The sequence below is a fragment of the Phyllostomus hastatus genome, unplaced genomic scaffold (assembly GCF_019186645.2).
Source record: "Phyllostomus hastatus isolate PE091 unplaced genomic scaffold, TTU_PhHast_1.1 phas_contig_150, whole genome shotgun sequence".
Classification (NCBI taxonomy): Eukaryota; Metazoa; Chordata; class Mammalia; order Chiroptera; family Phyllostomidae; genus Phyllostomus; species Phyllostomus hastatus.
Window position 1 is genome coordinate 7,927,073 of NW_025333611.1, and position 20,841 is coordinate 7,947,913.

General features: G+C 51.0%; 1 protein-coding gene across 1 annotated transcript in view; it reads right to left on the reverse strand.

The window, feature by feature from the left end:
• Nucleotides 1-20,841, reverse strand: part of TENM2 (teneurin transmembrane protein 2) — an 842,102-nt gene that overhangs the window by 134,604 nt on the left and 686,657 nt on the right. The window contains exons 8-9 of the mRNA XM_045827298.1: nt 15,077-15,272; nt 10,125-10,226 (exon numbers count right to left, since the gene is read on the reverse strand). Of these exons, the coding sequence (XP_045683254.1) occupies nt 10,125-10,226; nt 15,077-15,272 (298 nt within the window). The remainder of the gene's footprint in view (nt 1-10,124; nt 10,227-15,076; nt 15,273-20,841) is intronic.

The window sequence follows — 20,841 nt, forward strand, 5'->3', positions numbered from 1 at the left end:
AGTAAATAAAGAAAATCTTAGGAAAAACAATACAAATGCAAAGATCACCAGCCATTCTGACCAGGACGGTCCCCTGCAACAAGAACAGCCCTCCGCCCCCACTTCCTACCTAGGACACTCAGACACTCCAGCGGGACCACCGGTGAAGAGAGGGGAGCAGAGGGCACTTCTGACAGTCGGGGCAGAGTCCCTGGCCCAGAGGGCAAAAGTTCAGGTGCGCCAGCTTCCTCCCTCCCGTGCTGTCAAACGTCACTTTAATAAGCAAGAAAGTGATTCAGGGAAGAATTTCCAGAAGGACAAAAAACTCATCAGGTGTGTCAGATCCCTGACATTCAGGAGCCGTGTGGGGAAAGAGGCACATGCTGACTTAGGCACGAAAGTATAGATGCTTTAATTAATCCGGGGTGAATTTAATTGCTTTAGTTAAGTGGAAATCGGGTTAAAAATGATGCAGAGCATGCTGGGGTGTGTTAAAAACATGACATATGAGGTGGATGAATCGATAAATTAAAAGTGCACAGATGTTTTAATTAAACCCAGGGAAGTTAACGAAGATCGCAAGAGACTTTTAAGCCTATGATTAATTCAAGTCATTTAAAATACCTGTAGAGATACGGGGATGTCTCCATTTTGAGAGTTATAAAAGTTCTCAATCGATAAGTGCTTAAGCTGTTTTTAAAAAAGTCTTCAGGTTTTTTTTTTTTTTGGTGTGTGTGACTGCACAGCATTAATTGCATAATGAATATTTAAATTCTTCAGTGTATACAGTAAGCTTTTTTGCAGCTCAAGTCCAGACTGAAGTAGCTTTTCATTCTTAGTGCGATTCAAGCCTCGAGATGAGTTTGCAAATCGCTGGCGGCCGCAAGCGTGGAAGCTTCCTGAAGACACGGAGGGTCCGTCTCCGCACGGCGGTCAGACGCAATTTCCCTGTTCCCCGCCCCCCCCCCCTCTGGTTTTTACCGGCTGTGTGGCTATACACACTTTATGCTCAGCCTTGATGTCTTTATCTTTCAGAGGGGATGAGGATCCGGGGGCGCCAACCCCACAGTGTTCTTAGGAGGATGAAGTGAGATGATGTCTGTCTAATACTACCCACAAGGCCTGGCCCCCCGACAGAAGTCTATACACACAGAAGAGACTATAGCTAAGATTTTTTTAAAATCAGCGTTGTTATCGGGAGAAAACGGTTCCAACTCATCACGTTACAAAGAGACAAGAGAGGGCAGAGCGCCCCCTTCCGTGCCCGCCCTCCCCGCCGACCTCCTCTGCAAATGCCGGTTTACTCCCCCGTGCGGAGGTTTCTCCCGGCGCCCGGCTCGGCGGCGGGGTGCCTTCCGTCTACGGGGAGCATGCCCCGGGGGCCGCACCCGGCTTTCCAAGGCTGCTCTGCAGCTTGTCTAGGAGTTTAAGAAAGAGGATTGCTTGCAGAAGCAATTTAACTTGGGAGAGTGCTGTCTGGTTTACGCCCTGAGAAGTGGTTTCTGTTTGGTGATGGAAGGAACAGGAGAAACGCCTGTGAGCGGACAGGTGCTGGAGGTCGCGGGCCTGGACTCCCGTGAGGGCAGCAAATAAAAGCACTGGGACATTGCCCCCCACCCGGCTCCACAGGTCAGGGTGGGCGGAACGGAAGGTAAACGTGATGCTGCCGCTCCCACGCCTGTGCTCTTGAGGTCGTCTCGGCAGAGATCAAGGGCAAGTCCTCCGGGATCCTGTTAGAGTGTGGATTTGGCTCTGGAAGGTCTGGTGTGGGACCTGAGGGTTTGGATATTTAACAAGCTCCCCAGGCTGATGCTAGGAGCCCGTAACTCCTGAATAAGAAGCTCTGGGGAGAGCTCAGCAAGCTGTGTGATTCTGATGAGAACTGTTCTACAGCCGGAACTGGTCACGTGCCTGAACTCCTCCGAGCCTTGGTTTCCTTGGCTGTGCAATGGGGACGGTCCTGATGGATGAGCGTGCTGGGAAGGTGAACGGGGGTCATTCAGGGAAAACCCTCCGTACAGTGCTTGGCGTGCACTTCGTCCTCAGTCGGGGCAGGTGACTTCGCCCAGTGTGGCTGCTCAGTCACTTTCTGCAAAGTGTGTACCAAGTGCAGCTGCTTCAAGCCCTTCGTCCTGGGCCCTGCTGCCGAGAGCTTCCTGCAGGTTTTCCCCGGTCCGGGGTGGGAAGAAGGAGAGGTGGACGTGGCCTCACACTGCAGCGGCCTGTGGAACAGCTAGCTCCTGCGGGCAGCAGCCACAGTGCCCGGCCCTCTGCATGGGTGGGGCTTGTGGGGGAGGCTGGGTGGCAGAGGGAGACAGGGTTGAAGGATGGGGGGTCTGGAGGAAGAATTAGGGTGCATTCCTGGGTGCCCAGGAAGGACAGTGGACCTGAGTGTCTTTCACTGAGAAGGGTGAGGCCAGTTGGAAGGGGGCGTGGCTTCCGTGCGGAGAATCTCTGGGGTAGTAGGAGGACCCTGCCCCCCTGGGGGCAGTGGGAGTGGGGGCTTGCCACTCCTCTCCGAGTGCCCAGGTCCCCTAAGGGGGCTGACTGATGGGGTGGGAAAGCAGTTCTGGGCGGAGTTAGCCGCAAGAGCCAGACACTGAGCCGCCTGTGGGGGCTTTCATCCTGCCAAGTCTCTGTCCTACGTGGCTGTTAGGGCCACAGGCCTCTGAGCCAGCCACACACGGCCTCGCAGTCTAGCCCTGCAACGTGACCTTGGGCACGTAGCTTACCTGCTCTGAGTTTCCCTTTCTCCTGCAAAATAGGGACAATAAGATTTTGTTGGAAAGATGAATACTTGCTAATATTACAGGGTGTTTGACACATGCCAGGCACGGTTCTTCATGTGTATTTACGTTTCAGTCCTCACAGCAATGCCACAGGTGGGAGGGCCATCGTCCCTGCTTCGTGGGTGAGGAAACAGGGGCTCAGGGCGGTCGGGGCGTTTTCTGAAGCAGGCACTTAGCTAGAGGAGCTGAACTCCACCACTGCGGCTTTCCCTCCCCGTCACTTGGTTCTGCTGAGAACGTGCAGGTAAACTGCAGGGTAAACAGGGTTTCTCTTCTGCAGGGGGCTGCGTGCAGCCCAGGATGGCTATGAATGCGGCCCCACACAAAACTGTAAATTCACTGAAAACCTTTTTTTTTTGCTCGTCAGTTTTAGCTAGTGTCTGTGTATTTAATGTATGGCCCAAGACAACTCTTCCTCTTCCAGCGTGGTCTAGAGATGCCAAAAGGTTGGACACCCCTGCAATTCTTTTTTTAATTTCATTTCTCTTTTCCCCCTCCCTCTTTTGTTTTCCTCCCTTCATTTAAATCTGTCTCAAAACTGGCTGATTTATCACTGATTCATCTGACAAAGGAGAACCTCGTACTCTAGCACTCCCTTTTGCTTTTGCATAGTTTACGGTGATGTTTTCATTTCTATGACCCTTGTCCCCTAAAATCAAGTCCGCAGACACTTAGAGAGCATGCACTACATCCTGGGCACCGACTAGATGTGGGGACGTACAAAGAGGGTGCTAGAAGTGTGTGACCCAGCAGGAGAACCCGATATAACCACTCAGCTAGAAGACGGCACAGCTAAGACATGGCCAAGCCCCGTGTGACTGCAGGGTCCTACCTGGGGGTGCTTCTGGGAGGTGTGGCCTGTGAGTCTGACTTTCAAGGATGAGCAGTTATTTGGCAGGAAGTCTTGGGATGGATGAGAACATTCCAGCCAAGAAGACAGTGTGAGCAAAGAGGAGGAAGCAGAGCCGTTGTGGTGTACGGCGGACATATTTCTGGAACCTATGGTGTGTGGGGCTCAGTGGGAGACAATGGTGCAGAAATTGCTTGGGTCAAGGAAGACCTTGAACCTCATTCTGAGAAATGTGTTTTTTATTCTCCAAATGTGGCCCCTGACCACCTGCACCAGAGTCCCCTGAGGGGCTTATTAAAAAGATCCCCACCTGGCCTAGTGGATTGAGTGCCAGACTGTGAACCAAAGAGTCGCTGGTTCAGTTCCCAGTCAGGGCACATGCCTGGGTGGTGGGCCAGGTCCCCAGTTGGCGGCACATGAGAAACAACCACACACTGATGTTTCTCTCCCTCTCTTTCTTCCTCCCTTCCCTGCTCTCTAAAAATAAACAAATAAAATCTTTAAAAAAATGCACATGCCTGAGCCACATACTAGTCCTATAGATTCAGAATTGGCTGGCATTTGGGGAGAGCCTGGGAATACGCTATTGGTAACAATTTCCCTGGATACATGTTTTTACACCAAAGTTTGACCACCACAGTGGGACGCGACTGGGAGCCCCTGAAGGTGTTGGAGGAGAGCAGTGCCAGAGCTCTGAGAGGACGCTGGATGGGGGAGCAGGAGGACGGTGGCCAAGGGCATGGGCTGCGAAGGTAGCCGGTGTCTGGGGTCGCAGGGACAGGAGGTGGGAGATGACTCGAGGGGAGAAGAGCTGGAATATCCCTGGCGGCTCGGGGGAGAGTGGTTCGGAGCCGCAGGCTCTGAAGTCAGGTGGACTCTGTTTCAAACGCTGGCTCTGCCACTTTCTATCGAGGAAACCCTCGTTTCCTCTCCTGAAAAAGTTGTCCTGGGCTCAAACCTAAATCCGAGTGTGCAACTGCTACCAAAACTGCCTGCAAAGCACATCTTCCTTACACTCACATCTTCTGAGGTTCATCTCATGGGTGGTCTGGCACTAAGAGTCCTGGCCAGAGTGCCTGGTTCAAATCCCAGATGGACCACTTACTACTAGCTGAGGGTTCTCAAGCAAGTTACTTAACCTCTCTCTGTGCTTCATTTTCCTTGTCTACGAAAAGGGATAATAGTCATTCATAACACAGAGCAATGGATGATTAAATGAGGTAAGTATACAATTGCTTAGTACAGCGTTTGGCATGCAGCAAGAACTCATCAGATGTCCACAGTGATGACGATGATTATACTTTGGCTTCAGAGTTGGGACCGTAAGAAAGACTGGCTGGTGGGTACACTGGCCAGTTGAAAGGAGAAAAATGGCAAGGTGCCCAGCTCCGCAGAAGCTGGGCAGGAGCAGAAACCAGCCCCTAGAGAGGAAGAGAGAAGACTTCACATTCCTGTGGTTTTAGCATTTTTGGACCCCCCTTGACAGCTGTTCGGCCGTAGGAGTTGTCATTTCTAATAGCTATTAAACGCACAGTCCCTGCCATGTGCAGCTCTGGTGCATTAAGTTTCTGCTGCCGGTTGGGGCCTCAAGCCCAGAACCAGGTAAGCCACCTGAGGAGCCAGTGCTGAAACAGAGTCATCAGAAGCCCCAGATCTCAGGAAATGCCAGGCTGCTTTGCACACAACCCAAAGAGGCAGCCGAAGTCAATGCAAGACCTTCAAATACAAGTAAATAAGACACAAAGAAATCATAATTAAAAAGCATCTAGCCCACAATAAATAGGCTTAAAGTAATGAGAAAGCCATGCAAGAGGAATAGTAATAATCAGAAACTGCAGTTGAAACAGTAACTTGAATAATAAGCACAATGATAGCAGGACAGGGAGGCACCTGATGGGAAGTGGTACAAATGACCAGCAAAGAAGTGCCATGTTCCCTGCAGCTCAGAACCTGAACAGACTGCTGACGTCATGGCGCAACTAACGCAAGTCTACGCTGAAAGACACTAGTCAGGGTAGTTCCTTTACTAGACGCTTTCTCCGTGGAATCTTCTGTACACTCCCTGATGCTCATTGCATATTTTCAGGGATCTATACGCCACTGCTCCACAGACTTCCTCATCTTCTTTATAATGTCGATAGCATTCAAGGTCCACATCGCAAGCATTCTGGGCTGAACTTGCACTTCCCACGAGCTTATCACGGGCGTCCCCTAGGCTGGAGGCTCTCGGAGGCGGGGCCATGGTGCATCTGCTAACGCGGGTACCTCCAGCACTCAGTGCAGCACCGTGGCTCATGGCAGGCACCCATTAAGCATTTGTCGGATGCACGAATAACTTCTGACCCCTCCCTGACTTGGAACAATGTGTTATAACCCTTATGCATTTCTTTCGGTGAGAGGGTCAGGTCCATTTTGCCTTCTGAGCCCCTCAGGAGCTTGGCGGGGGGCTGGGGAAGAAAGCCTTTGCAAACGCATGCTGTCTGGACCGCCGTTCACTGCGAGGATGTCTGCAGACGCCTGATGCGGAGTGGCAGGTTTAGAAGGAGACCCAGAGCTGCTGTCCGTACAGCTCAACGAAGGGCACGGGAGGTGCGGCCTGAGGCCAAGGCAGTGAAGCCGTATTTCTGTCACTAGGACACATACTGGGTCGCTCGGATGTGATGGGAATCTCACTTGCTAACGTGGCAAATTCTCCCCCTGGCAGGAGGGCCTGAGTCTGCTGCTGCCTGTAGCAGAAACTGGCAGTGCTCGGGGCATCCTGGGAACAGCTGTCAGCGAAGGAACAAAGGTGAAGGCGAATTTGTGATGAGGGGAGACCTCGGGCTCGGCCCTCCTAAGGGCTTTTCTCAAGAAGGAAGGGAAATGATCACGGGCTACAGCCAGGAGATGGCATGCACCCTCCTGGGTCTCGGGAGACCGGGGACCAGCTGTCGTTCCTCCCTGCCCGTGCTAGCATGATTACCTCGCCCCGTCTGCTCCAGGTCACTTCCTGTTAACACTTAGGAGATTCTTGGGCTCCAAAGTTGTCTGAGAGTGGCGATTTGTGAAGGTCACCGCTAATTGTGCAGGGCCAACGAGGTAGGCCCTGCACCATGAGCCACATGGCCTCAGTCAAGTCACGAGAAACCATCCCATAAACCCACACTGAGGGACAGACTACGAAATACCTGACAGTACTCTTTGAAATGGTCAAGGTCATGGAAGACACAAAAGAGAGGGGCAAGACTGAGGAACCCTCGCAGATCGGAGGGGGCTCAGGAGACAAGATAACTAAATGCAGGCGAGCGTCTGGATCAGGATAAAAGAGCAAAATTAGAAAGAAAAGGTCCGTAAATTAGTCAGTGGCATTGCATCGATGTTAATGTTGACACTGGAGGTGAACACTACGTGGGAACTCTAGGTACCATGTTTGCAATTTGTCAGCAAGTCTAAAATGACTTCAATATAAAAAGCTTCAATATGTAAACGCTGGGAAGGTTGGTTAAATGAGATGTACTCTGTGCCGATATGAAGACAGATAAGAGTGTATAGTAAGTACTCTACACAATGCCTGGTACATGGTTCGTACTTAATAACTATTAATTGTTATTTAGAAACAACCTCAAGTAGAGGTTTAACCTACCACAAGTAAGGCTGGCACTCATCATTAGATTTCCCCACTTGCAGCTGGCGCAGTTACACCCGGGGGTCCATTTTTACTGGGTTCTCACACTATGGTGTGGGTGTAGTTAGGGGATTTTGTTACTTTTCGAGAGCCAGTTATCAGGAGGTGAGAGGTCCCAGGCCTGTGCCTCTGCAGGAGCCGGGGCCACCCCGGGGATCCTGGATGGAGAATAAGGGTGTGCGCAGCTGACTCGGCTTGACTTCTCTCGGCAGTGAAAACATTCGTCTCTTGATGGAACAGTTATGGGTGGCATTAACATTTCCTAGTTGTCTCATTATTCCAGTTTTCCTTCTTTAATTTTTGATTTTGACATTGTTCTTTTTAAGATAAATTTGTCTATGTCAACATGATGAGCTGACTTAAAGAAATGTGTTAAGTCAGTAACAATAATACCGATGGCCCACGAATCTGGCAAAAATAACAAAGGCGGGACAGAAAGGGCACAGTTTGGGAAAGAAGGGCTTGCAATAAGAAGAAAGCATTGGATGAAGGAGCTTAAGCTGTGTCCATTTCAGAAACACAAAGGAAGAAACAGCCTCGGGCCAAAGAGGTAGAAGCGTCCTTCCGACGCCATTACGCCGACTTTGCCAAGAATAAAGGGGGAAACGAGGAGAAAGCAATTTTATTCCTTTAAATGCTTCAATTTTGTCACCTGTATGCATCAACAGCTAAATTAAAACGTACAAGTTCAAAGGCCGATTTCAGGAACACCTCCCGGGTATGCAGGAGTAACTACTCTTAACAGCCACTCAATATTTGTCTCCCGAGGATCAATTATACACCACGGCTAATGCACACTGGAGCGTGCACCCAGCCACCGTACAGGTGGTGAATGCAAAACACACCGAGAGTCCTTTTAAGCAGCTAAATGCACACCCCATTACAGATCCATAATGCAGAGTGGACGCTCGTCGGCAAATGGATTTAGAGCGAAGAGTTCTTAAATGGCCGGGGTACTTAGGGCTGAAAGGCCAGTAACTGGATGTGCAGCCGGAACACACATGGTTTTTAGGATTAATAATGCATTGCTGTGTCAGTGTTAATATACATTTACAGCTCACAGCCCGTGCGGCTGAGTGTTCAGCCCATTTGCAGGCACCCATAAAAGGACGGTTCTGCCCTTCCTCCCATCGATGTCTTCGCTCCCAGGAAGATTAGATTAGGCAAGAACAGCCATGCAAATGACGTTGAGGTTTTCTCTCCTTTAAGGCCTTCGCCAGGAAAAGTGCTTGGCATGGCAGCGCATCTCACTGCCACCTTCCCCCATCGGGGCCCTCGGACACGCCGACTCCTTGCTGTGTCCCTGTGCCACTGGGCAGCATGTGCTAAGGTGAGAATCAGTCAAGAGAGTGGCCTGGGGGCTTCATGCTCTCTTTCCTGGTTGTAAGTGACAAGCTAACCGAATCTTTCACATCACTGTATGTCATTCAGGGATGGGTCTTAGGCTCGTGCAACCCGATTCAGAACTTCCAGTACAGAAAAGTCCCGTTCACTTATCAGTCCGCCTTCAGGAGGAGGGGAATTGCAAGTCCTTGAAATATAGTGAATACATACAATGCAACTTCCCACAGCGACTGCGGTGAGCATGGGAGAAAGGGGTGGGACCGTTCGGTGTTGCCGGAGCAGCTGTGTTAACAGTGGGCTCCCTCTCAGAGACCCAAGGAAGGATGGTCTTTACATAACCAGCACGTACAGTAATGAAAAGGTTATACAAATATGTAAATAGCTATAATATGCATAAATAAAAAATGATACAAAAGAAATCCTTTGAGGTCTCACAGTGTGTTCTGCTAAGGGCTTTGGGTACGTTACACCATGCTCACAACAGACGTAGGCAAGAACTCCCCCTTTTCCAGAGGAGGTCGTCAAGATGCAGAAACGTCCTGCCACGTGCTCAGGGTCACAAGAGATACTCGGTGGCAGAGCTGGGACTGGAACCCGGGAATGCCTGAGTGAGAAGGCCTCAGAACCTCTCCACCACTGGTTCTCAGACTGGGCCATGACCGATAGGTGGGTGGGTGCAGGGGGGTCAGTGAGGTTAGTGTTATGCAGCATTTAAAAAAAATGAAATAGGGTGGGATAGAAAAGAAACAGAGTAAAGGTAAGTGTTGCTCGGTGGAAGTTTCTTTCCATTTTTTAGGTGTGTTTACTAGCATATGCATGCGTGTGTGCACGGTGTGTAAAAAGCATGAGAAGCTCTTCTCTCCACTTACACTTGTGTCTGATTGTGCCACTTGAAGGTCACCTTCAAGGCCTCCTGCAAGCTAGGGATGCAGCCCCCGAGTCCCCTGTTCTTATGAGAGTCATTTTCTGTCTTCTATTACCTTTTCCCCAAGAATGCCAGGGCCCCAGCCATTCTGTGCGAAGCAGTGCGGATAAATTAATAATACAATTTAAAACTGATTCCACCAAGATAAATAGCGCTTCCTGGATTAAGAGCCGAGCTGGCCAGAATGAATGAAATTTACTAACCCTGAGATGCTTAATCTTCCATTACATAGAAGTTAATGATTACAAGAATGGAGTGATGGTAATTCGCCTCTGCTTTTACAGGAAATCCAACCATCTCATTTTTAGCAAATCTTTCTTCTCAGCACACCTTGGTGCCAAGGATAACTGCTCTGCGCCTCTAGGTGTACTGGCCAATTGTCATATATCAAAGCCCACTGTTTGCCAAAGGCTCAGGCCCTCCAGCACGCGTGGGCTTACAAATGTCCCCGTGACACAAGGTGTCCCCGTGAGGCCTGTTGGGGAGGCCACTCGGGTGCGCCTTCTCTCACCCCCTCCAAGAGGAAGCCGACTTTCGGCTTTCCGACCACAGCAGGGGAGTGGAGGCAAATACCTTTAGCACAGTCTGCTCCTAGGAACCCCGGGAAGCAGTGGCACAGCCCGGACACACACTCGCCGTTCCCGTGGCAGTTCCGCGGACAGTCCTGCACCGAGTCTGAAAGAGAGGGGAATGCAGCCGTTACCTCTTCCTCTGCCTGCCGGTGAAGCAATTTAATAATCAGCCCTCTGCCGTTTTAAAGACCCGTGGCAGCAGCCTCAGGGGACCAGTTGGGAGGAGCGTCAGTGAGTCGACACTCACTGACTGGGAGGCCGTGAGGAGGAGACTGGGGGGCCGTGAGGACCAGGGCCACTGGCATGGGAATGGCCGCTGCTGTGCCCCCGATTAACCCAGGGCCAGTTTTGCTGCAGCTTCTGCTTTTTCAAAAGAGACTACGTAGCTGGATATGAAACCCGAAATCTCCCGTGTTGGACTGTTGACAAGGTTGAAGCACAGTGAGCTCGCCTCACCGACGACAGCCTGCCCGTCTGAGGGGTGGGCGGGCAGTGGGGCCTCGGCTGGTGGGCTCAGGGGTAGAGGGTGAGTCTCCGAACGGAGCGGTGGTTCCTGACCTCGGGTTTGTAGAGTAAAAGAGTTCCCTGCTCTGAGGGATTTTGACACGAGAAAACCCCACCTATGTGAGATTGATCAGCTGGGGCACGATCTGGGGGTTCATCAAGGAGCAGGTCTTACGTTATCCCCAAGTCCTTTTATGCCTAGCTTTTGTGGGTCTTATTTCTCGTGAAAATCAGTTAGTTTACATTTGTTCTGACCTGCGTGGCTGTTTGATTTCACGATTTATATTTCTATCTGTTCCCTCAAGTAATATCTTCAAAGGGGTCACTGGGGAACTTTTTCATGTTGATTTGGATCTGTACAGAAACATACATATTATTTTAAAAGCATCATTATCCTTATTTTACCTTAAATTAAAATAAACGCACTTAGACTTTAAGTTCCAAATTACCAAGACGATGAGACAAAACATGCAGGCCAAAACGCCCCAGGTGTGACATGACACAGCCTTTGGGGCGTCGGGGACATGGACGTGGTGACGCGGCAGGAAAGAGTCTGAAGTCTAATTGTTCCTAATGCGGTCGTCACCTAGAATGGCAAGGGAGGTTTTACCTTGAAGCTGAATTTTCCATTTATTCCCTGTCTGGACTGAAAACCAAACCACTCAGTAGGGCTTTGTACAAGTGTTTCATTTCTCAGCTCTTGTAGGACACAGGGATAATTTGGATTTTGCTTTGAGACCAACAGGAATAAACGAAAAGGTTGAAATGGAGGAACGGCATCGTCCAGCTTGTAGTTTAAGAAGACACCCCGTCAGCGAAGTCGAGATTGGCTCTCATGGAGTGTCTGGGTCTGGGGAGGATCTGGAGGACACTGACATCCCTGAGGCTGAAGGTCCCTTTTGGTGAAACCAAACAACTTCCCAGATAAAGCAGGGAAGGAAGGCCCAAGGAGCGACAGCCCCAGCTGAAGGACCGAGGTCTTCCCCCGGGCTCTCGCTGGGCTGCCTTGCCCTTCGCGGGACGCATTTATCTTCCAGTCTGAGTTGCAAAAACATTTGGCTCCTGAGCGCCTTCCTTCCCCACCTTCCTGGAATCTGGGTCTCGTTCCTGTCCTCACCGTCCCTGTCCTCACCGTCTCTGTCCTCACCGTCCCTTTAATCGCTACAGTCGCCGTATTATGTGCCTGTTGTCTCTCATTGAGCTCCCTGCGGCCGACACCCGATCGGAACGGCTCACTCAGGCATTCTCCTTGCTTGGCACACGGCTGTCAAAATGGTCATGTGCGTGTGTATTTGCGTGTGCACATAGGCTGGCAGAAGAATCCCAAATAAGCAAAAACTGTACTGAGGAGGATTTTTCATGTGATCTTCCCAAAGTCTTCTATTTGAAGCATTTCTACAGTTTTCGAGGGAAAAAATAATCATGTGCCATGGCTCACGTATCAGAGGAGCCCACGCTCTTCCGCCCCCCGTTTCCAATGCTCAGACATCGCTGTGGAGGGGGCATCAGCTCTTGTCCTCGCGGACTCGGGGTACGTTTTCCGAGGCCGCAGCGGCAGGCGACAGGAGGAAGCCCAGGCAGTGAGGTTTTTGCACACTCGGAGGTCGGTCCCCCCTAAATCCACACCGCACTTCCAGGGTGCCTCTCGGTGGTGCCCTGAGAGGAGACTCATTTATGAGCGCAGGGTGCTTCTCTCCAAAACGCACCCCAGGACTTCCCGGAGCCAAAGGAACATTTAGGGCGATCGCAGGTTGACACCTGTCGAACATTCTTCCTTCCATTTCCTCTCCGGGGCTCTCGGCGCTCTCTCGCTGCTCTCGCTGGAGAATGCTCTGCTAATAGATACGTGTGGGAGAACCTCTGAACCTGACAGAACACTGTTCTTTTCCCTGCATTTCGGGCCAATCCCTATCATTGCTCTATCCAGATGTCTGCCCCACGATTAGGCCGATTCCCTCCGACTTTCTCTCTGCGCTGCAGTCCCGACGAGAGATTCCTTTGGGGAGAACTGCCGCTCCAGCCCTGGCAGGCAGACGATGCGGGCCGTGGCTTGGGAGAGGGGCATCGCCATACCCGGGTTCTATGCGGATAAAGGAGTTGGGGCAGGAGCTGTCAGGAGACATTCTGGCCCCCAGGAAACTCGCTGTGCAGGGGGAAAGGGGTTTGTTTGGCCGGAATTCAAAGCAATCCAGTGGTTAAGAGCCCAGGCTCTGGGGGGTTTGAATCCTGACCCCACTGCTTACCAACTGCTTGGTGAGACCTCCAGCAAGCTGTTGAGCTTCTCTCGGTCTCGGCTTTGTCAACGGGAAAACAGAATACTGGCGGGCCCTGTTGTACGGCTGCTCCACGGGCCGATGGAGCTGGTCCGCAGCACACAGGGCCCCATCCAGGGCCGGTATACAGTCAGCGCTCTATAAAGGCGTAGTTGCTGTGGTTTTTGTTATTAACCAGGTCACCGAGTCCTTGCAGACTCTGACAGGCCAGCTGCTGTGTGTGGCTGTGCTGCTACGCGTGAGTCCAAACACAAGGTGACCGAAAGGATATCACTTCTCATCATGTTCTTAAGCAAAAGATTGTTTTTTGTTGTTGTTTTTTTAATCTCAACATCTCAAACTAGTTTGACATGCTGCCAGGGTCTTCCTTTTTGAGCTGGTTTTCCTCTTTTTTGCATTTTTCTCCATGGGTACCAAACCTGATCCTGGAAAGCTCCTTGGACAGTGGAGGACCTTTCCGGTGAGTTGGATTCCACAAAGTTTATGATGTTGCTTTCGGGCGGGGGTTGGCAGGGTTTTTCTGTAAAGTGACAGCTAATGAATACTGGGGCTTTGTGGGCCAGACTGGCTCTGTTGCAACTACTCTGTCGTTTTAGCTCCCACAGACAGTATAGAAACAGATGTGCTCCAATAAAACTTTATTTATAAAAACAGGCAGTGGGCCAGACTCAGCCTGTGGGCTCTGGTGTGTCAACCTCTGCTTTGGAGCATTTGGCTGCCCTGATAGGGCCAATCTGTCCTCGGCAGGGGGAATAAGAATGAATTGCAATCCTATTGGATCTTGTGTCATTCTGCAGCCGTGGCCACTGAGGAAGAAGCCACCTGAATTTCAGACTGGCTCATACAGATCTTTGGAGAGTCGGGGATGCCCTGGGAGAAATCGTGAGGCCAGTAGAGAAGTTCTTCCAGTGCAGTCAATGGAAATATAGCTGACTCAGACGTGCCCCTAAGCAATCACCAGCTGTCACTTAGGGTCGGCCAGCTCCCTCCCAGGCATGTTCCCCACGTGCCGTCATGTTATCCACCCTTCAGGGACGTGCTCACTAGCTTTGCACAAGTGACACTGAGGCTCAGGAGGCAAGTGACTTTTCTAAGGAGGATGTGGGAAAGGCCAGCTGGGATTTCATCCTGGATCGACCAGGCTTTTCCTCACAAAACCACCTTATCCAGGCTTCTCCAGTGACCCATGAGAGCCACGGCCAGGCATTGCTGGGACAACACGAAGGCCAGCGGGCAAAGCCCCGAAGCCCGTGCCGTTTTCACCATCGTCACAGCCCCGGGCCTTGAGGGGCTCAGCTGTCTGAACCTCAGCTTGTCCCTCCGTGAAAGGGGTCTGCAATCTGCTCTGATTCAGTGGGATTCCACCCGGGACCAGCTATTGCCATTAGTGAGAAGATTAAAACCTAATGACACAGTAAGTTTCCTGAAAATATCTATAGCTTATTTGACTGTTAAAATTCTTAGGGTTTGCTTTAGAAAACCTCATGAAATGTCCTCAAACTAATGGCCCTTTTAGGGGTTCGCATGCACACAAAAGAAGAAAATTTGGACAAAACCTTAGCCTTTCCCTTGATAGCTGATAAAAAGCAGGGCTAAAACACACCAAACATGACAACTGCTTATTTAAAGCATTTTGATATTTACCTACTTGGGAATAAAGTTACGATTTTTTCTTTATGTTTATATCTTTTTCCTGATTTATTTTTAAGCTTTTAAAAAGCTTTTCATTTTGAGCTTTCCTTGACTTTTAAGAGAAATTGAGCAGATGTGAATAGTCAATACTTACGATCTCTACTACACGTTCTGAGATTTATATGCTTTATGTTATTTAATCCCCACAATAGCCAGTGAGGGGGCCTCTGAGTTTCGCCCTGAGGAAACTGAAGCTTCCTCAAGTCTGGTGATTTGCCCAAGTTGTGGCCGGGGCCTGAGCCAGGTGGTCTGACCCAAGGTCTTCACCGCACCCAAATCCTTGGGGTCATGGTGAATTTCACGGTTTAAGCAGCATTCGTATTTTAACCAGGACTCACTTTTGGGGGGCCTGAATCAAGGGTTCTGCTTTGGTCTCCCCCAGAGTGGGAACCACCTGGGAAGAAGAGAGCCTTCTTGAGAGATGCCCAGAATGCTTCCCTCCTTCCCCTGGTGACCTCTCCCCTCAGAGACACACCCGACGTACCTAAGACGACCGTGTTGAAGGAAACCATCTCCTTGTCCTTGCCGTCATTGTAGAAGGCCAGGTGCCACAGGCCCGCGTCCAGGTACTGCACAAACACGGCCTCGTTTTGGACCAGGGTCTGTATGCTCCGGCGCTCCCTGGGCGACTCCACCACGCTCCACTTCTCCTTCCCGTCCAGGCGCTCCATGAAGTCGTACTGGGAAAGGAAGACGGAGACGTGTGTGAGACTTGGTGCGGGCCTGGTGCCGTGACCTGCCCCCTCCCCCGGCCCCCGCCCCATTCATTCCTGGAGAAATGCTTTTCAGTGCATTGTACTGTGAGGTCATCCCGTAAAACGAGAGTCACAAATGTTACATGAATAATAACACCAGTTGCCATGTACTATGCTTAGAATTAGTGCTAACCGTTTCATTACTCGAGGTCACAATTTCTTTTCTACAGTTATGAAATCCAAAAAGCTTTAAAACCCAAGGTTTTGATTTCTTCTTCGCTGTCATTGTCTACCTTCACCCCCTCCCCATCCTCCACCTCTTTCTCCATCTGCAAAACTCTGAAAATAATAGTACCAATATTATAGAACAGGATAATTCTTAGAACAGTGCCTGGCACAGGACAAATACAAAGTACATGTTAGATTGTATCATCATCATCATCATCATCATCATCATCATCATCATCATCATCTCATTCAATTCTTGCAAACACCCTATGAGACAGAGGCTATCTGTATTTTCTTTCACAGACAATCAAACTGAGGTTCAGGGAAGTCATGCAGCTTATTAAAAGTCACAGAGCAACTAAGCGGCCAAGCAAAAATTTGGACCTACATCTGCTCAGGGGCAATGTCCAGAAACACCAGCAATTAAACACTGAACTCTGTTTCAGTGGAAACCGGGGTCAGAACTGCAAGCCACCAGTGAGAGACGGAGTGGTGAGCAAAGGCCACCAGGATGGGGGGGGGGGGATGGGTGGAGCAAGTGTGACTCAAGAGAGTCCTGTCGCAGAGAACAGTGACATCCTGTGGTGGGCAAGTGGGAGCCACGGAAGATCCTTGAGCAGTGATTGCTACAATAAAAGGAAAGTTCTGAGGCCTTTGTGTATAGTCAGGATAGGAGACGTCCTAGAGGGAGAATGAAATAAAGCTTCATTTAGAAATGAAGAGAATTTAGAAAATAAAACGTTTCTAAGGAAGAGAGGACCGTGCTTGACCATGGCCTGGGCAGAGAGGGTAAAGAAAAAGGCAAAGTGAACACCAATGTTTCTTTGCTGTTGACATGAAAATGGATAAGATCCGGGTAGAAATGGACTAATCCTGTGAACTCTTTCAAAATCACTGCAACGGAGAAGTAAGTCATTTGCACTGTGACTTTCAGCAGATACTCAAAGTGCAGATCTCCAGCGGATAAAAACCAGCACCGGGGGACAAGCTCCGCCACCACCTCCCCTCCACAAAGAGGCTTTCGTGGGTTCTGGGCATCAACTCTCACCCCTTTCACAGACTCCACGGAACGGAACTCCGGCAGTCTACTCATGGGACTTCCCCGTTATCAGAACGGCCAGCTTTCCCCATCGGAAATGTGATAATTGACAATAAAAGAGTCTATCATCTCAAGTACAAAGGCTTTGCCATCACACGAACCTGGGTTTGAATTCCGACTCTGCCATCAGCTACTGTGTGAAGTTGGGCAGATCTACAACTGTCACATTCTTTTCCTGGATTGCCCACGAGGGAACGTAACACCTTTCTGGGCTGTTACCAGGATGACGTGAGGTAATGCTTAGGGCAGTGCCCAGAAGATAACAACCATTTAATTAAGTACCTTGTGATGATGAGTCACTTACTTACAAATCACAGTAACGGTAGAAGAGAAGCTCATGATTCTAGTTTCTACATTGGGGGGTGGGGGCTGGAGACAGTCACTGCTTAGAAAGTGGAAATTCCCCCCATTTCTCCAGAAACGAGTGTTTGTATTTTGTTTCTCTCTAGCCCATACCCCATGGGTCACAGCTGTCTTTATGGGGCAAAATAAATGATTTGAAGTGATATGACAAAACGACGCTGCTTTTGGAGGCCTTTGTAACGAAAACATTTGTTCCTTAGCAACCCTGTAAATGTCCAACGACCACAACCCACATCTACACATTGCTGTCAGTCAGAGGAATGAGTGCCACCTCCTCGGTGCGAGGGTGAGAAGAACATACTTCATGTGGGGTCCCGGCTATCACCCCCACGAGGAAAGGTCGGGGAAGGCGATTACTCGTGGAGGTCATCGCTCACTATTAATTTGGGCATCCGTCATCTCTGGCTGGACCGGCCCACCGGCCAAGGGGCACGGCAGGGGCTCGGGGCTCACGGCAGTGCTCTCTGTCCCGCCGATCCCATCACTGCGGGAAGAGGCATTTGTCGGGGGGCAGGGAGGACATTGATTTTGGCCGGCACCTTAGAGCCCTGCCGCGGAAGCACGGAGGGTGGACTGCACTGGAGGCAGAATCCGTGAGCCGGGGGCTCTCCCACGGAGCTCTGGGACGTGTGGGGGTGAGGATGCGGAGTCTGACGCGCCTCTAGCCCGTGTCCCTGTGTGGTGTTTAATTTTCCTCGAAGCACTGATTACCCTCTGAAACGATGTCCTTTGTTTTCCTGTCCATTGTCCGTCTGCTCAGAAGCCAGCGCACTCCGGGAGGACAGGGGTCGCGTTCCCACGGCGTGGTGGTGAAGAGCGGGGGCAACGGGGGCGTCGGGGCCAGGCTGCCGGGCTGGAGTCCCAGCTCTGCCAGCTACTTCCGCGACACTTGCACTTACACTTGGCCACTTCAATTCTCTGCGCCTCCGTGTCCTTCCCCTTAAAATGGGGACGACCACGGCGTCCACATCAAACCACTCCTTGACAATGCTGTCAGCACTACAGGAGTCACATCACGAAAAGCGCTCCCCGTTGCAAGTACTTTGTAAAGGGTAAGTAAGCACGCCTTGAAAGGTCCCACCCTCATGCTTGCGTTTCACTGAGGCATCTAACTGATCTCGAGCAGAGTCTGGTCCACACCTGTTTGTTAAATATCAACCAAACACAATACTGACTTTGTAAACGAGTTCCACCTAAAAGAAACGAAGTTAGAACGTACTCAAGGCTCTGTCTCTCATAATAACGGCTTGTTTTCTGCTTTTCTCATGGATCATGGGCTTTCTTGAACAGGAGAGAAAAGGGCAGAGTTGCAGCCAGCGAGCCGGGATCAGGCACCACCCGGTGCAGAACACGCCTATGGGGGACAGCGTGGCCCGAGGTGGCTGTTCATTCATTCATACGTGCCATCGAGATGTGAGAAGTGACTTGATAAGGCCATTAGGATGTCCCTTTTCCATTCTCAGTGGGATGATGGGCAATGCGGGCTTTCTTCCTTTGGACCCTCTGGGCTTTTTCTCTTGTCTTCCTTCCCTTCCTCCTCTGACACTGTTCCTTTGTGACCACTGTAGTAGTGATCGCTGGGCATCGTTCACAGCAGGTCTTGCTCCTTTTCAGCCTCTGTGCCCAGAAGGGAGCATGGGTGGTGCTCATCTCAATGGAACATAAGCTAGGGGACGTACTGCATTTCTAGACCGTGCCGTTAAGCGCCCTGTGCAATCTCCCATGGGGTACACCTAAAGCCCAAGATGTGGGAGCCACAAGAGAGCAATGGCCTGGACCCTAGAATTAATACTTTGAGGACAGCCTGCAATTGCAACACACGCAAGCAACACACACCTGTTAAATGAAGCCACTGAAATGTTGATGCTTATTTGGTATTTCAGCATAGCCTTCCCAGATATCGACCTCATACTGTTCTTCCTTCCCAGTTCACTCCCCAAGGTCATAGTGAGTTCCAGCATCTTTCCCATGTCTTACAAGGTTGTAGAACGGAATCCCCAGGAAAGAAGGGCTGCATCTTCTGTTGGTCAAGCTCCAACCTATCACGTGTAGGGTGTCTATTTCACCCAGGTTGCCCAGGAGTGTCCTAGTTTACACCTCTTGTTTCTCCTTTCACTCTCAAGGTGCTCTAGTTTGGAACATATAGTTCCTCTACTCATAGGTTACCATGTACCGAGCAGCACCACAGAGCATCCGTCACGCTGCTATAACTTGGGAAGGGTGAGGAGCGGGAGCTCAGCGAGAAGCTGGTTTTCATGGAGACCATCTGGTCCAGGAGGGCCTCAGCTTGCGAGGACTCCTCGATGGCAGCCTGGCCAGTGTGCCTGGCAATTTGGCTGACCCTCAAAGGAGGCCATTTTCCAAAAGCTCAGGCCCTGGCCAGAGTTTCCTCTCTATGGCCCAGCACTGGGGATTGACGACTCAGGCTTAGTACCAGGGGCATCTGTCTCCTCTGTTCCAGAAGCCCATCATGCTCAGTCTTGGATACGGGGACGCTTGGGGGACCGTGCTGCGCTTGGTTGACTAAGAAGGTTGCTCCCTAGCACATGGCAATCGGTGTGCAGATGCCCTGGAAGAGATTAGGAGGCACGTGATCAGCCCCCAGCAGGGGGACGTGTGTGTGCACGGGCTGGCTGCGGCAGGAAGTCTGTCTCCCAAGGCAGCTTGTCTCCCTTGACTTGGCAACAGAGCTACCCAGAGGGTGACAGCACAATAACCCAAAATAAACACCCCCTTCCCACAAACTTTTCTTTTTCCTTGGCCTTTGGAAAGGGACCCACGTTGGCGTGCGATGAGAGTGAGGGCTGTGCCTCTGACTCATCAGTCATCCCCAGAAGTGGCACGCAAATGCAACTTTTATGAGCACTCGGGAGGCAAAGAAATACACCACAGCAAATATTTGACTGATCCAATTATAAATCTGCCCCCACTTCTTGGCAGAGGCTGAGGAGGGATGGTAATTAAGATAACTTAGTGGGTTTCCAGAGGAGCTGGAAGAGAGAGCAGAGGAGGCTGGACCGTTGAGCGGGGCCTGTCACCTTCCCAGAAGGAAAAGTGCCCGCAGGCAGTGAGTGTGCAGCAGAGAGATGCTTCTGGAAGCTGCTCCGGTACACACCTGCCAAAGAGGGCAAGGTTAAAGACGAACTCATTGCCCTTCAGGAAGACGTTATTCCTGCATCCAGGGCCCTGGGAGAGGGGGAAAGATAACTTTGCTGCTGTTTGGAGCACCTGCTGGTTGAGGGTTGATGTGCACAGGAAAAGCAGTAAATGCTGACATTTCCCACGGATGTCAGGTGTGGGTTCCACCTGGGAGGGCAGCGCATGTGCAGCTGTCATGGGTTTGCAGGAAAGCAGTGTGTGTGAGCCAGGGTTGCTTGAAGCCACATTGCCACGGGGTCTCTGCAGTATCTGGTGACGATGGGCAGTGGGGGGGGTGTCACTTATGGGGTTGGGGGGGTGCTGTGCATGTCTTTCTGCTCCAGCCAGGCCCATGGCAAAGGGAGCCTGGCTGATTCCTCATTAAAGTTCAGCCCAATTTGTTGCTTCTCCTTCAAAGAGGCTTGAATGTTAAGGGACGTGTGGAGGGAGGACAGGGGCAGGGACGTGCTGGGCTGGGGGTGGCTTCCCTTAGCAGGGCCTGGCTCGTCTTTTTCTGGATTCCAAGCTCAGTCCCACCTCCGGAGTCACTTCCCTAGATGCCGTCTGGCCCGGCTGCAGGCACTGCTGGGGCTGCTCGTGCACCAGCTGCGGGGATGAGCCTCCACGCCCCGGACAGGAAAGAGGAGCTGTGTTTGTAGACTGTGACAACTCACCGCGCCAGGCCCCTCAGAATGGGGTGTAACAGACGGAAGGCAGAGAGGACGC